Source organism: Macrobrachium rosenbergii, chromosome 8 (assembly GCF_040412425.1).
Source record: "Macrobrachium rosenbergii isolate ZJJX-2024 chromosome 8, ASM4041242v1, whole genome shotgun sequence".
Classification (NCBI taxonomy): Eukaryota; Metazoa; Arthropoda; class Malacostraca; order Decapoda; family Palaemonidae; genus Macrobrachium; species Macrobrachium rosenbergii.
The window spans coordinates 66,711,688-66,727,619 of NC_089748.1; the positions used below are offsets into that span (position 1 = coordinate 66,711,688).

The 15,932-nt window shown below is 46.7% G+C and overlaps 1 protein-coding gene across 14 annotated transcripts in view; it reads left to right on the forward strand.

Annotated features, from left to right (window-relative positions):
• Positions 1-15,932, forward strand: part of Hsf (Heat shock factor) — a 207,815-nt gene that overhangs the window by 6,823 nt on the left and 185,060 nt on the right. For all 14 annotated transcript variants that reach the window (XM_067107883.1, XM_067107889.1, XM_067107893.1 and 11 more), the window contains exon 2: positions 1,398-1,506. In XM_067107883.1, coding sequence (XP_066963984.1) covers positions 1,398-1,506 — 109 coding nt within the window. The remainder of the gene's footprint in view (positions 1-1,397; positions 1,507-15,932) is intronic.

The window sequence follows — 15,932 nt, forward strand, 5'->3', positions numbered from 1 at the left end:
AGGAATTGTCGGTCTGACAAGAGACAAGCTTTTGTTTCCTCTCCCCATGGTCTTCTGGTGGTCTGGACAAGAGGTTTCTATGCCTAGTGTGAACTTTGTATGCTGCCGAGTAGAACCCAACCTCATATCAAGAGTGTTGTTGCTTCCTGTCAGAACCAGCTAGCACAAGAAGTAGGTTTTTAGAAAAACCTACTTTCTGGCTTTGGATGTTTCTGACAGAAATAAGTTGTATGACTGGGGCGAAAACTCATGAAGTAAGGGGCCTGAATCCATCCCTGGCATTTTGGAGTAACTTATTAGTGAATGGGTGATGCGGTCAGGTGTCTGCAGCTTCAGACCACCTTTACATTACCTTATCGGAGGGAATTAACCTAGTTTGCCAGGGGCAGCTTTTCGTCGGAGCTGTGGTGAATGCTCAACAGGTTGTGTAAGCACCCAGCTCCTTTCAGACAAAAAGGATCTTGCTGTTTGTACTCAGAGAGTGTAATGCAGCGGTTGAATGACAGAGTGACCTGCTTCTATCCATCCCTCCTTCTTACTCCCTCTGTGGAGCAACTTCCCTGGTTGAGTACCTGTTGAACCAGCCATAGATGCACTGTAGGTGGCTGCTAAGCTGAGCAACCAGTCTCAAAGCTTTGGCAACTGAGATGTGGCTCCTTCTGCTTTTCATATTAACAAGGATGGGGGAAGGAAGAAGGTCCACAGTAGAGCTGTATTTTAACCCCAGTATATCACTGCCTTCTAGCCTTGCGTAATCCCTTGGGAGAAGCACATAGTTCTCTGATATTTTCTGTACTGAGTGAGGCTTTACACATGCATTCGTGCCCAGGGTCTCACCACTCTGCCATACCAAGTAGGAGGTTACAGAAGCCATTGCTTTCAGTGCTTGTTGTCATGACTAGGTTTGTAGCATTTCTAGGTGGGTTTTCAACTTTCATTCAGTTGACAGACACTCTTTCCTCTAAGGAGAGTTTCCCATATACAAGGAAATGGGTTGTATTTTCATAGGAATGAATATAAAATTTTTAAAAGTAGTTTGTATTTTTCCAAGGTGTACAAATCAGAATTCCCACTTCAACCATTCCACTTTGTCCCTGAGGCAAGAGGAGTAAGTGTTAGGAGACAGAAGGTGACTGAGGTTTATTCTTTCACTTGCCACCTGTAACCAGTAGTTAACTATCTTGTTTCCAAGTTCAGCAACTGTTTCAAACTTACACTGAAAGATACTCTTAACATAAAAGTCTCTGGTCTATAAACATTGGAGAAATACATTTTACTTTAAAAATTGGCTTTTTAGTACTGATACATTTTACTTTAAAAATTGGCTTTTTAGTACTGTATTTGAGGTGTGCGTATTATTGTAATTTATTTATTTATTTATTTTTTCTTTTTTCCAGAATGGCAGGAGTTTCATCATACAGAACCAGGCAAGGTTTGCCAGGGAGCTTCTGCCACAGTACTACAAACACAATAATATGGCGAGCTTTGTCAGGCAACTCAATATGTGTAAGTATTAGAGCGTTTAGTGTTATTGCTTTTGTTCTTGCTGAGTTCGGTTGAATTGTAGATGCTTTTTATTCGAAATAAGCACTCATCTTTATGAAGAACAAAAGCAAATTGATGGGAAGCAAGTTATCAAGCCATGATATTTACTGGCATTAATGAAGTACCTGTATGCATTTTTAATCTGTAGGAAAATCAGTACCTGTATGCATTTTGAATCTGTAGGAAAATACAGTAGTTAAATAAATTTTTCAGACATGCTTTATTTTGCTTAAATGGTACTCAGGTACAAAAATAAAATGTAGAGACACATTTTTATTTTGAATAAATGTAAATGAACCAAAACAAATGCACTTTGAAAGTATCTGGGAAAACTACAGATAAAAAATGAAAGTATGTACTGTCTAATTCTGGGCCTGAGAGAAAAATATATGAAATTGGGCAAAAACTCTAACTAAACATGTTAATTGGGTGTACAAGTGATCATGCAGTCTGCCTTTGAACCCTGAGATCCGCAGACAATGGGGTGCCTGGAACAAAGAAAAACCAGTTTTCATATAAGTAACTTACCAAGTAATTACATAGCTATAGTTTCCGCTCACACGACAGCTTAAATTTAAAAAATCATGGTAACGCTTCTAATGTTTTTGTTTAGGTGACTAGCCCCACCCATTATCGGGGAACAATAGGAACGGCAAAGCAGAAGAACTCACTTTGTTTGTGCCAGCTTGCGACTTAACATCAAATGTTTGCAGCTGCTCTTTTTTTATTCATTTCATCGGTATTTTGGGTCAATCCTCCGGGATTTGGTGAAGTATTCTTGCAATTATGTAGCCTTCAAGCTTGTTAGCTTTAGTTTAGGTTGTTTATAACCTGTTTTTTGTGGATTATCATGTCGGACTCGGAGTTCCTCCAGCATTAGGTATTGTGGGGAGGGTTTTAAGACCAGGTTGACAAAATCTACTTATGGTTCTCATATGATTTGTGCAAACTGTAGTGGAAAAATATGTATGAAAGAGGGAACGTGTTGAGCGTAAAGATTGGGATAAGTAATGGATGATGTTGAAATCCCACCTAGATAAGTCTGGTAGGGATAGAGCCGAAAGTAGAGCACGTAGCCTTGAACCTACATCTAGACTTAGTGTTCTAGATGATCTTTCCATTCCTCCATTCCCTGTTCCATCCTTTTCTCCCATCCCCAGTCCCCCTGCCATTGTACCACCTACTCCTGTGCCTAGCTCCCATGCTTCCGACCCCAATCCCATTGCCAGTCTTGAGTGTGGGTTCGATCACAAGACTGATTAAGTGGTGAATACAGTGGCTGAATTAGGGGGCGTACCTAAGGGTCCTTATGAACAAAGTGTTCAGTGAAAATCCCAAAAGTGATAGGAGGTGGCTGCCCGTCCCACTGGTAGTTTCCTCCTCCGTCGAGCCTGTCACACACACCCAGGCTTCGACAGGCAGCCATTGGAAAGGCTTCTCAGTTAGTGTGCATCAGTTGCCTTCTGGCTCAGAAAATTCCAATCCTGGCAAGAGGCGCCAGTGGCATATTCCAGGCAAGCCTCGTCCTTTTGAAGAGATCTATGGACAACGTGGTCAGCTCTTCGCCACTTCCTTGTAAGCGATTTAAGGAACTGCCTCACAGCCCTCAGCTGTCCTGCAGTGCTTGGCACAGTCCGGAGTACTTTTCGCCTGAGAGTTCATTTGCAGAGCACCAGGATTTGGCTCCCAAATGCCTGAGTGTCAAGAAACGCTCATCGTCTTTGTCCAGGTGTCCGTTGTCTTGTGAACGCCCAATGTCGTCTGAGCACCAAGTGCCAGTTCCAATCCCCGAGTGCCCGCTGCCAGCTTCCGAGCCCCTGGCGCCATCTCTCAAGCGTTCGGCGCCAGTTGACAAGCGCCCGGCACCTTCTTTGCCAGCTTCAAGTTCTTTTTTGCCCGCAGTAGGAGATCCATCCTTGGTGCCCATCAAGCAGCATTTGTGCGACATTCTGGGGTTGCTCCAAAAAGCTCTTGTTATGACCAAATCATCTAAGGACTTGTCTTTGTCCCCTGTTTCTTCTGTTGAAGAGGATTTAGTGCAAGTGCCTACCCCTTCAGCTTATGCATCTCTGCTGAGATATTTCCTGGTGACTTTTCCGTCATATTACGAGGCAGCTGCCCCAGTCTTGCCTGCCTCGACTTTACTTGTGAGAAGCCAAGCTGATGTCAGCGCTTGACTTCCGAAGATGGTTCTTTCCTTCTCTTCGAGGAAAGCACTTACGGAGGTTGGGAATTGGCTCTAGGCAAAGAGAGAGCAGGGTAAGGCTGCCTTTGCTTTTCTATCTTTGAGGTTGACAGCCTGTCGTATGCTAATGGAGAAGCCCCATTTTTGGGGGTCACTGCCTCCTCCCAAGGAGACTTCTCGGGTCTCATTGACTCGGCACGCTGCTCAGCCTTCTCGTCGGCGAAAGTGATGTTTGTGCCCACGGAACTGGATCACTTTATTAAGAATATTTTTAAAATTTTTGCGGTGTTCAGTTTTCTCAACTGGACAGTTGGAGCCCTCGCCAAAAAGATCGAGTACTGTACCGAGTTGACAGGAGACTTTGCTGCAGACTGGCTTGGCGAACTGTCCTGTGTGGACAGAGCCATCAGAGATGGCTCCCTAGAGCTTCCAGCTCTTTTCTCTGGGGGTTCTCAAAAAGAGAATATTGTGGTGCTCCTTCACTGCTAAAGGAGTAACTTCTATAAAGAAGTCAGCCTTGCTATACTCTACTTGGATCACCTTTATCTGTTTCCCCAGTCCATGGTCAAGGAGATAGCTACAGACCTCCAGAAAAGGTCGACACATGACCTGTTGGCACAGTCTTCTAAGTACCCTCAAGAGCCTTCATCGTTTGGTGCCAAGTCAGTTTCACCACTTCAGCAACAGCCCTTTTGTGGGAGTAGACAGAGTTTTCCTCTGAAGCCCCACTCCAAGGTGCATTTCTCAGCCAGGTCAATCAAAAGGACTTCTACTAGACCTTCGTCTAAATAATGAAACGCCAGTCGTTTGTGCACCAGTAGGAGCCAGGCTTCTTTTCTGGGAGAGGTGGAGTGTCAGATTAGCAGAACCTTGAATAATCAAGATCTTGAAGGAGAGCTACTCGATACCATTCAAGGAGTATCCCCCGCTAGTCCCCACGTCAATCGCATTGACAGCTTACTCAAAAGGCTCTGAGAGGTATGCTGCCCTTTCAGAGGAAGTGTCATCCCTCCTCCGGAAGAGGGACATAGAGGAGGTAGAGGATTGCTCCAAGAAAGGCTTTTACAACCGTCTTTTTGTAGTCTCCGAGTCATCAGGGGTTGGAGACCTGTCGTCGATGTCAGCACTCTGAAATTCTTCATCCAGAAGACGAAGTTTAAAATGGAGACGAACCAGTTGGTACTATCATCCATTCAACAGGGCGATTGGATGATTACTCTCGATATACAGGAAGCATACTTCCAAGTCACTGTTCATCTGGACTCCAGGAAGTATCTCAGGTTCATCTTCAAGGAAAGTGTCTTTCAATTAAGGGCCTTGTTCTTCGGCCTGTCTAGAGCTCCTCAAGTTTTTACGCGAGTGCTCACCCCTCTTGCGAAGTGGCTACATCTTCTCGGCATCAACATATACCTTTACCTGGGTGACTGGCTCCCCCGATCACCATCACAGGAGAAGTGCATGAAGGACCCACAGAAGACCCTTTTCCTCGCCTAAGAGCTAGGAATACTGATCAATCTGCAGAAGTTGCAGCTGACTCCAACTCAGGAGATTCTTTATTTTGGGATGAGGATCAGCTCTGTTGAATTTTTGGGCTTTTCCATCCTCCAAGAGAATCAATTCCTGTCTACGGTCCCGAGTTTTCTCTCTTTCCCGTCTTGCTTGGCCAATTGGTGGATGAGTTTTGGGAACTCTTGCCTCCATCAAACAGTTAAAAGCAAATTGGAACAGGGAAAACACAACCAGACCCATTTGTGTTCCCCATAAGATGGAGATCAAGTCAGACTTGCGATGGTGGATGTCCGAAGGAAGACTTTTGGAGGGAGTTTCTGGGCCCTGTGAGCCCCTACATAGACTTCTGTTCAGACACCTTAGATCTAAGTTGGGGAGACCTTCTGGGGAACGTGGAAGCTTCTGGGACATGGTCTCTGGAACAGCGGAACCTGCACGTCAATGTCAAAGAATTGACAGCCATTCATTTAGGTCTCATATCCTTCTCGGACACGATCGCCAACAAAACGGTAGTGGTACTGCTCTTTCCTACATCAGGAAACAAGGCAGGACTCGCTCCTTCCCCCTCTAGGAAGTAACAAAGGACTTCATTTGGGTGGACCAGAATCAAGTGAAACTAGTCACTCGTTTCATTCAAGGGAAGATGAATGTGTTGGCAGACGAACTAAGTCGTCGCAAACAGGTCCTCCTCACAGAGTGGACCTTGGACTCTATGGTCTGCAGTGACCTTTGGAAACTGTGGGGCAGACCAACCTTGGACCTGTTCGCCACATCAAGGAATCATCGCCTTCCTCTCTTTTGTTCTCCGGTCCTGGACCCTCTGGCATGGGCGACAGATGCCATGCTTCAAAATTGGTCAGATTTAGACCTATATGCATTCCCTCCGTTCAGCATGGTCAGGGAAGTGTTCATCAAATTTCAATCTCATCACATGACAATGACCTTGGTAGCTCTTTTTTGGCCTCACAACGAGTGGTTCCCGTACCTCTTAAGACTCTTAGTGGACTTCCCAAGACTACTTCTGCAAAGTCCACATCTACTCAAACAATCCCACTTCTGGAGGCTTCACCAGGGACGATCCACTCTTGTTCTGACAGGCTTCAGACTGTCCGGAGAATGAAAGCCTTTTCAAAATCAGCTGCAGAGGCTATTGCAAGATGGAGACATCAGTCTTCTTACCAAGACCACCAATCTAAGTGGGCAGTCTTTTGTAGATTGTGTAGCAGACATAACATCTCATCTTCTAAAACATCTGTAACTCACATAGCAGACTTCCTTCTTTATCTGAGGGTCATCAACGGATTCTCATCTTCCACCTTAAAGGGTGTAGATCCATGCTGAGTTCAGTTTTTAAACAGAGACCTAGATCTTTCTTCTAACCAGGATCTTAGCAATCTGATTAAATTTTTTGATACTTCCAAACAGACGAAAGTCGACTCCGTATCTTGGAATCTTGATGTGGTTCCCAAGTGGTTAATGGGTCCCTCTTTCCAGTCCCTCCGTTCCACATCTCACAAGAACCTGACTCGAAAGGCTCTATTCCTTGTTGCTTTGGCGACTGCCAAGCGAGTCAGCGAACTTCAGGCCTTAGGTAAATGGATAGGATTCGCTAAGGGAGAAGCAGTCTGCTTTTTACTCTAAGTTTCTTGGCCAAGAACGAGACAGCATCCAAACCTTTGCCGTGCTTGTTCGCTATTAAGAATCTAATGGATATCCTCGGCCCAGAAGAGGAGGAAAGGGTTCTGTGCCCTGTTAGGGCCCTACGGTATTTCCTGGACAGGACTGAGAAAATCAGAGGCCCTTCCAGCAATCTCTGGTGCTCTGCCAAGAATCCCTCCTGACCTCTTTCTAAGAATGCATTTTCATTCTTCCTAAGGGATCTTATTACTGACGCACATTCTCGGATCCAAGAGGACATCCTGCCTACCTTTAAGGTGAAAGCACACAACAATAGAGTGGTCGCCACTTCGTTTGCTCTCAGGCATAATATGTCACTCTGCAATTGTACAGGCTACTTACTGGAAGTGTAAGTCCATATTCATGTCACACTATTTAAGAGAAACAGAAACAGTGTTTGAAAACTGCAGTACCCTGAGACCTTTATCACTGACAGGCATGGTATTGGGGGAAAAAGCATAGGAAGCATGCCTTTTATCCTTGATCTCTTCACCTTGAAGTAGGGTGTCAAGTCATTGGGGAGCCTGGGGTTACTTTGTGCCTGGAGTGCCCACCAGTTTTCAGTAGATGGGTGGTGGTTTTTGTTTCAGTGTAGGCGACAGCATTGTCTGGTTATTGTTTCTTGGTACTGCGCCCAGGGCAAGGGCACCTGTTTTTTATGCTTTGCAAGCTATCAAAATTGGCCTTCGCTCCAAAGCTCCCACTTAAAAGTAGAGGTGCTTCGCGGCTATTCCGCCACCTCACTACAGGTCAAGATGAGCACCGACCAGAGGCAGTAATTACCTGCAGCAGCTCTCTTACCAGGTAAGGAAACAACAAGCATTGTATCAGTGCTAGCAGATTGTCTAGTTCAAATTCATTTTCATTGCTGAATGTTTTGGAGTAGAATATGTTCATGTATCCCACCTCCTGTCAATATGGGATTCAGCTATGTAATTACTTGGTAAGTTACTTATATGAAAATGTTATTTTCATGATAAAATTAAGTTTTATATACTTACTAAGGAGTTACAGAGCGGAGCCCTCCCTCCTCCCCTCTCATGGACATAAGGGCGCAAACGAAGTGAGTTCTTCTGCTTTGTTGTTCCTATTGTTCCCCAATAGTGGGAGGGCTAGTCACCTAAACAAAAATAAGAGAAGTGCTACTGCAATTTTTAAAAATTTAATCTGCCGTGCGAGTGGAAACTATAGCTGTAATTACTTGGTAAATATATATGAAACTTAATTTCTATAGTAAAATAAGGTTTTATACATACTGTACTTACCAAGTAATTAAATTACAATTAGTTCCCTACTTTTTATGGCAGCTGAAGTTTTAATTTGTTCATGAGACTTACCTGTCAGATATATATATAGCTGTATTCTCTGTTAGTCCGACAGAATTTCAAAACTTTCGACACGCGCAGTGGGAGATCAGGTGGTTAGTACCCATTCCCCGCCGCTGGGAGGCGGTATCAGAACCATTCCCATTTTCTATTCAGATTTTCTCTGTCGCCGGTACTGTCAACACTTGTTTTCAGTACCTCCGTCTTGGATTTCGGATAAAACTTGGTTGTCACTTGAGTATTTGTTTGATTTTTGGTTTTTTGACTTGGAACTTGTGGCTAGGCATACGCTATTGTGGATTGTTTTGGATTTGGCTTTGTTTTTTCCTGGGATTAAGATGTCTGAATCTAGTTCTTCTAGTTATCGAGTTTGCCGTGTGCAAGACTGTAAGGTGAGGCTACCGAAAATTCTGGTAGATCCTCACACTGTATGCTCAAGGTTGTAGAGGGCATGTTTGTTTGTTAAATGACCGATGCAAGGAGTGTGAATCTTTGTCTGATGCTAGTTGGAGGACTTATGATTCGTATGTGAAAGCTAGAGCGAGATAGGATCAGGAGGTCTTCCTCCAGAAGTGGTAGGAGTCAGGGTAGTGTGTTTTCACCTGTTAACCCTCCTGTAGACGTAGCTCTTCCTAACCCTGTGGTGTTGCCCCTAACCCCGGGTTGTGTCTGCGGATGGTGATGCCCTGGCGGTTATTATGTCTTCCATTCATGCACCTTGGAAGCTAATATGCTCGCTCTTCAAAGTGCTGTGAAGTGCAGTGATAGTGTCTGTCCCCCTTGTGTTGTGGAGGGGGCGCAGATCGGCTGTATAACGCCTCTAGGTCTAGACCTCTGTCGGACTCCCAGGACTCAGGGAGTGGGCAAGTCGAAAGCCGCAAGAGGGTTACGCGGACCCCACCGATCTGGCGTCCCTTCGCATGTCCTGATGACGCTTCCCAGGCTGCCAAGGATCGTGTTTCGGGCACGAATCCTTAAGATTGCTTCTCTTCCCCGATTCCTCCTCCCGCCGGGAATGGAAATCTCGGGAAGGTCTTGCCCTTTGAAGAGAAGCTTCAAAGAAGGGGGCGCCACGCCCTTTTCTCGTGACGCTCTTCGCTCTTCTCTCCGGAGGATTTTGACGCCATCCCACCGCAGAAGAGGACCAGGGCGTCATCGTCCGTCATCAGACGATGATGCTTTTGAGCGCTCCGTTCGCTCCAGGAAGAAGGCTGTTGCTTCCCTGTGAGAAGGAAGAAGCGTCCCCTCGCCTCCTCTTCTTCTCACAGGATCAGCCCTTCTCCTGAGGAGGAATCTTCTCTCTACTGTAAGCTGCTCCTAGGCATGCAGAAGCAATTGGCTTTCAATGGCCCAGAAGGAGACTGATGCGGTCGTCGTCGGAAGGATTCCCCGCTGCCGATCAAGAGGTCCAAACCTTCCCTTCTCCTTCTCCACATTCGTCGTCGTCTCATGCTTCACCGCCCTCTAGAAGTCCTGTTGCTCAGCGCTTTACTGGTCTCGGCAGGGATCGCAATTTCCGCTTTCTGTTGCGCTTCATGCTGCCAGGCTTGACGCCCCTCGTTCTTACGATCCTCTTGTTTCTCGTTATGACGCTTCATGCTGCTAAGCATGACGCTTCATGTTGCTCGCAAGACGCCTCCCTTGCTGCTCGACGTGACGCCCCTGCTGCTGTCGCCTGCCTCCCTGGCTGCTCGGCAAGACGCTCCCCTTGCAGTTCGGCAAGACGCCTCCTTGCTGCTCGGCACGACGCCTCTCTTGCTGCAAGGCATGACGCCTCCCGCTGCTCGCTCTCACCAGGGCCGGCCGGATCGTTCGTCAAGAAGCTCGCCGATTCGCCAGACGCCGTGAATCTCGTTTTGACTCTTCTGCCCGAGACTTTCGCTGACCCTCTCGGACTTCTTCCAAGCAGAAGTCCTTTTTGCATGTTGGTCTGCAAGGACTTCGTCCTCCCGGTTCTTCTCCCTGCCCCTTCGGTTGTTCCTGTGGAAGAAGGAGAGCTTTCTTGGCGCTGGATCCTGCTGTTGAGGATCAGTCCTCTTCTTCTTCAGCTTCTGCAGACTACCAGGTCTTGACTAGGTTGCTGAAGGACTTGTTTGGGGACAAGTTTCAACCCTCTGCTCCTCGCCCTCCCCTCCAGCCTAACCTCGTCTAAATCACAAAAAAGTCTTCTGGTTTTGTGAAGATGGCGACGACTCTCTCTACTGAGGGCCTTTAACAAGGTTCAGGAGTGGATGGACTCCAGGAAGGCCCAGTGCAAGACTTCTTTCGCCCTGCCTCCATCAAGATTGAGTGGAAAAGCAGGAATTTGGTATGAGACAGGAGAGGAGGTTGGTTGGAGAGTTCCTTCCTCTTCTCAGGGGATTTTGCCAGCCTTGTGGGCGCTCCCAGAAGGTCTCTCCTTTCATCAGCGAAGGTGTCCTGGTCTTTATCTGAGACCGATCACCATCTGAAAGGCCTATTCAGGTCTTTAGAAGTCTTTAACTTTTGGACTGGTGCCTGGGAGTCCTGGACTTGCAGGCTCGTGAGCCCTGACTCCATTAGTCTGGGAGATTTGTTTAGCGTCCTATCCTGTATGGACAAGGCGGTTAGGGATGGCTCAAGAACTGGCTGCCCACTTCTGTACGGGGCTTTTTAAAGAAGAGAGCCATTTACTGCAACTTCACGGCGAAGTCGGTCTCTCCTACTCAGAAGGCAGAATTGTTGTTCGCTCCGCTTTCTAGCCATCTTTTCCCCAACCCTTAGTCAAGGATATGGCCACCACCTTGCAAGAGAAGGGCTACTCAGGACCTCCTGGCCCAGTCTTCTAGACGCCCTGCAGCCCCTTCGACTTCTTCCCTTGGGCAGGCTTCCAAGATTCAGAAGCCCTTTCGTGGGAGGACCCTCCTCTAGATCGTCCTTTCGAGGAAGAGGTCCTCAGAGGTAGAGCCCCTTCTAAGACCAGGGGCAAGAAATGACTCCGTGGACCTTCAGACACCGGTAGAGCCAGGCTCCTTTCTTTTGCAAGAGCCTGGAGAGAGAGAGGGACGGACAACTGGTCCTCCAAGTCATCGAAAAGGGATACAAGATCCCATTCCTCGTATTGCCTCCGTTAAGCACGATTCCCATAGATCTGTCGCCATCCTATCAACAGGAGAAGCAGCAAATTCTCTTCGACCTGCTCGAGCAAATGCTCGAGAAGAGAGCTGTGGAGCAGGTCTCAGATTTACAATCCCGGGCTTTTACAACAGGCTGTTTCTGGTACCGAAGCAGTCAGGGGGGATGGAGACCAGTTCTGGACGTCAGCAAGTTGAAACATTTCTGTTCTGAAGGAAAAGTTCGTAATGGAGACGCCCCAGTCGGTCATGGGAGCCCTAAGACCAGGCGACTGGATGGTTTCTCTCGATCTCCAGGACGCCTATTTTCACGTCCCCTAAACATCCTCTATCGAGGAAATACCTGAGATTTGTCCTGCGAGGGACAGGTATTCCAGTTCAGGGCCCTCTGCTTCGGCTCAGCACAGCTCCTATGGTCTTCACGATCTTAATGAGGAATGTTACGAGATGGCTTCGCCTTGGAGGAATAAGAGTCTCTCTTTATTTGGACGATTGGCTCGATTCGAGCCTCACAATGACGAGGTGTCTGGAGGATCTTCACACGACTTGACCTTGACGAAGTCCCTAGGACTTCTGGTGAATTTCGAAAAGTCCCATCTGACCCCGACTCAGTCCATCGTTTATCTGGGGATTCAGATGGATTCAGTGGCTTTTCGAGCATTTCCGTCTCAAGAAAGACAACTTCAGTGTTTAGAAAAGTTTCAGCCTTCCTGAGGAAAGAAACATGCTCGGTGAGGGAATGGATGAGTCTGCTGGGGACCATTTCATCACTGGAGAAGTTTGTTTCCCTGGGAGACTGCATCTCAGACCGCTTCAATTCTTCCTTGCAGAGAACTGGCACGACAAGGAGAATCTGGAAGTTTCTCTGAGTATTTCGCCAAGGTAAAGAATCACCTCGGTGGTGGCTCGATCCATCGAAGTTGGCAGAAGGCCTTTCTCTCAAAACTTCAGAACCCCGACCTAGTGTTGTTTTCCGACGCGTCCATCTCGGGGTGGGGAGCGACACTGGGGAGGGAAGAAGTGTCGGGCACCTGGAGAGGGGAACAGGTGTCCTGGCACATAAACCTCAAAGAATTGGGGGCGATTCAGTTGGCCCTTCTTTCTTCGAGGGACGAGTCACGAACCGGAGTTGTCCAGATCAACTCGGACAACACCACGGCCCTTTCATACCTCAAGAAACAGGGAGGAACTCACTCTCGGTCCCTGTTCGCCTTAGCAAAGGACATCCTTCTGTGGGCTCAGGCCCAAATATTACGATCCTCACGAGGTTTGTTGCAGGCGAGAACGTCCGTGCGGATCTTCTAAGTCGGCAGCGACAACTGCTCCCGACCGAATGGACCCTACACCAAGAGGTGTGTCAAGGACTGTGGAAGCTTTGGGGGACGTCCCTTGGTAGATCTCTTCGCAACTTCCAAGACGAAGAGACTTCCTCTTTTACTGCTCCCCTGTTCTCGACCCAGGAGCGCTCTCAGTGGACGCTCTTCTTTGGGATTGGTCGGGGATGGACGTGTATGCCTTTCCCCGCATAAAATCATCGGAGAAGTCATCAGGAAGTTTTGCGTGCGTCGGAAGGGACGAGGATGACGCTAATCGCCCGCTTTTGGCCTTCGGGAGGGAATGGTTCACAGAGGTCATGTCCTTCCTAGTAGACTTTCCGAGATCTCTGCCCATGAGAGTCGATCTACTCAGACAACCCCACTTCGAGAGGTACCACAAAAACCTCCCCGCTCTGTGTCTAACTGCATTCAGACTATCGAGAAGCTGGCCAGAGCGAGAGGTTTTTCTAGACCAGTGGCGAAAGCTATTGCCAGAGCAAGAAGACTCTCTTCCAGTAATTTGTACCAATCGAAGTGGACCGTCTTTAGGAGATGGTGTAGAAAGAAGGGCATTTCCTCTACCACGACCTCTGTGAGCCAGGTAGCAGACTTCCTCTTATTTCTGAGGAGTGATGTTAAACTTGCAGTCCCGACTATCAAGGGATATAGAAGTATGCTATCATCTGTTTTTAGGCATAGAAACTTGGATCTGTCTAACAACAAAGACCTTCACGATCTATTCAGATCCTTCGAAACCTCGAAGGTGCCTCAGCTAAGGACTCCTTCTTGGAATTTGGATGTTGTGTTACGGTTCCTGATGTCCAGCTCATTCGAACCTCTTCGTTCTGCGTCATTGAGGAACATTACTAGAAAGACTATTTTTCTAACCGCTCTAGCAACTGCAAAGAGGGTTAGTGAACTGCAAGCCTTTAGTAGACATATAGGCTTTAAAGGACATAACGCAGTTTGTTCTTTAAGCCCTTCCTTTTTGCTAAAAATGAGAACCCGTCTAACCCTTGGCCCAAGAGCTTTGAAATCAAGGGTATGGCTGAAATCCTAATTCAAGAGCCAGATAGAGTCCTTTGCCCTGTTAGGGCTCTCAAAGTCTACTTAGACAAGACGAAGGAAAGTCGAGGTCCTCAGATAGTTTATGGTGTTCCGTAAAGAGACCGGACTTACCTATGTCAAGAATGCTCTGGCTTTCTTTCTGAGGGATACGATTAAAGAAGCCCATTCATGCTGTCAAGACACTGATTTTAAACTTGAAAGTCAATGCTCACGAGGTGAGGGCGGTTGCGACTTCAGTGGCTTTTCAGAAGAATATGTCACTCAGTAACATTCTGGGTGCCACATTTTGGCGTAGGTAACTCTGTGTTCGCCTCACACTACCTGAGAGATGTGAAGACGACATATGAGAACTGCTTCTCGCTAGGACCATACGTTTCCGCAGATACTTTCCTGGGGGCAGGGGATGACACTCATCCTATCCTATAGAAAATGGTTGGATAGTGTTTTTTATGGTTGTTGGGTCGACTGCCTGTGGCGGACTTCCCAATCGTTAGCTTTTTAGTTGCGTTATCCTAACTTAGTTAGGCTTGGTCAGGTGGTTGGTTTTTACTTCGTTTGCCCTCATTGTATGGTCAATATGGTCTAGTCACATTGTGGTCACGCCCCCGTTGACAGATCATCTAGAACTCACCAGCTATACAGGTCACACCCTTGCTGGAGACTCTAGTTAAGCAGAAGCGACTTGGGTGACAGTAATCACGAAGTCAGCTATGCTAACAGGTAAGGAACCAAAGTATCTTTCACCTACATGTAGTGTGTTTTTCCAAAATCCTATTCTGTCTGTACCACCTCCAATGGTGGTATTCAGCTTTATATATATCTGACAGGTAAGTCTCATGAACAAAATGATATTTTAATGATAAAATAAAGTTTGTTCATACTTACCTGGCAGATATATATATTCATAGTGCCCGCCCACCTCCCCTCAGGAGACAGTGGCACTAGAAAATCTGAATAGAAAATGGGAATGGTTCCTGATACCGCCTCCCAGCGGCGGGAATGGGTACTAACCACCTGATCTCCCACTGCGTGTCGAAAGTTTTGAAATTCTGTCGGACTAACAGAGAATACAGCTATATATATATCTGCCAGGTAAGTATGAACAAACTTTATTTTATCATTAAAATATTATATTTCGCAGTAGCGCTCTATTGTTTTGGTGTAGGTAACCGATCCCGCCCACTTTCAGGGAAGAATAGGTACAACCCGGCTCAGAAGCTTAATTCATTCATGCTCTATGTCCATGAGAGGGTAGGTGGGAGGGCTCCGATCATGTAATTACTTGGTAATTATATATAAACCTTATTTTATTATAAAAATGTCATTTTTATAAGTAACTTGCCAAGTAATTACATTGCTGAATCCCAGATAGATGGGAGGTGGGATACATGGACCCCAACTACTCAGAAACACTCAGCAGTGGAGATGAATTTGAAATAGATAGATATCCAACATTGGTAAATGCTTGTAACCTTACCTGGTGAGAGAACTACAGCAGATGCGTACTGCCTCTGGTCGGTGCTCATCATCAACCTGTAGGCGCAGCAGTAAAGCTGAGGGTCGCCTTTATTTTAGTGGGTTCCTTGCCACCAAGGAGTGCTCCGATGGTTGCTAAGGCGTCATAAACAAAGAAATGCCCTTGCTCTGGGCGCAGTACAAGAAAAATCAACCAAATACTCTCATTACCTACACTTCACATAAAAACAAAACCAAGCCCAACCATTAAAACCAACGACTGGTGGGTACTCCAGGTACACAGTATCCCCAGGCTTCCCATATCCTTCTTTCCCCAGTACCAAGCCAGCCACAGAGAACAGACCTAACATACTGCAGTTTTCATATGTGGTCTCCACTTCGCGTAAGTAATGAGAGGCAAAAACAGATTTACACTTCCAATACGTAGTTTGAAGTATAGTGGAGAGCGACAGATTATGTTTAAATGCCAATGAAGTGGCGACTGCCCTCAGTTTGTGAGCTTTTAACTTTCAACAAGGGTAGGGCCTCTTCCTGAATACCCCTGTGTGATTCAGAGATTACTTCTCTAAGAAGAACAACAATGCATTCTTGGACATGGAACGAGAAGGGTTCTTTACGGAGCACCGGAGGTTACAAGCGGGACCTCTGATGTTCTTAGTCCTTTCAAGGTAACACTTTAGAGCTCTGACCAGACAGAGAACTCTCTCCTGGTCCGTCAGGCCAAGGATGCTTGTTAAGT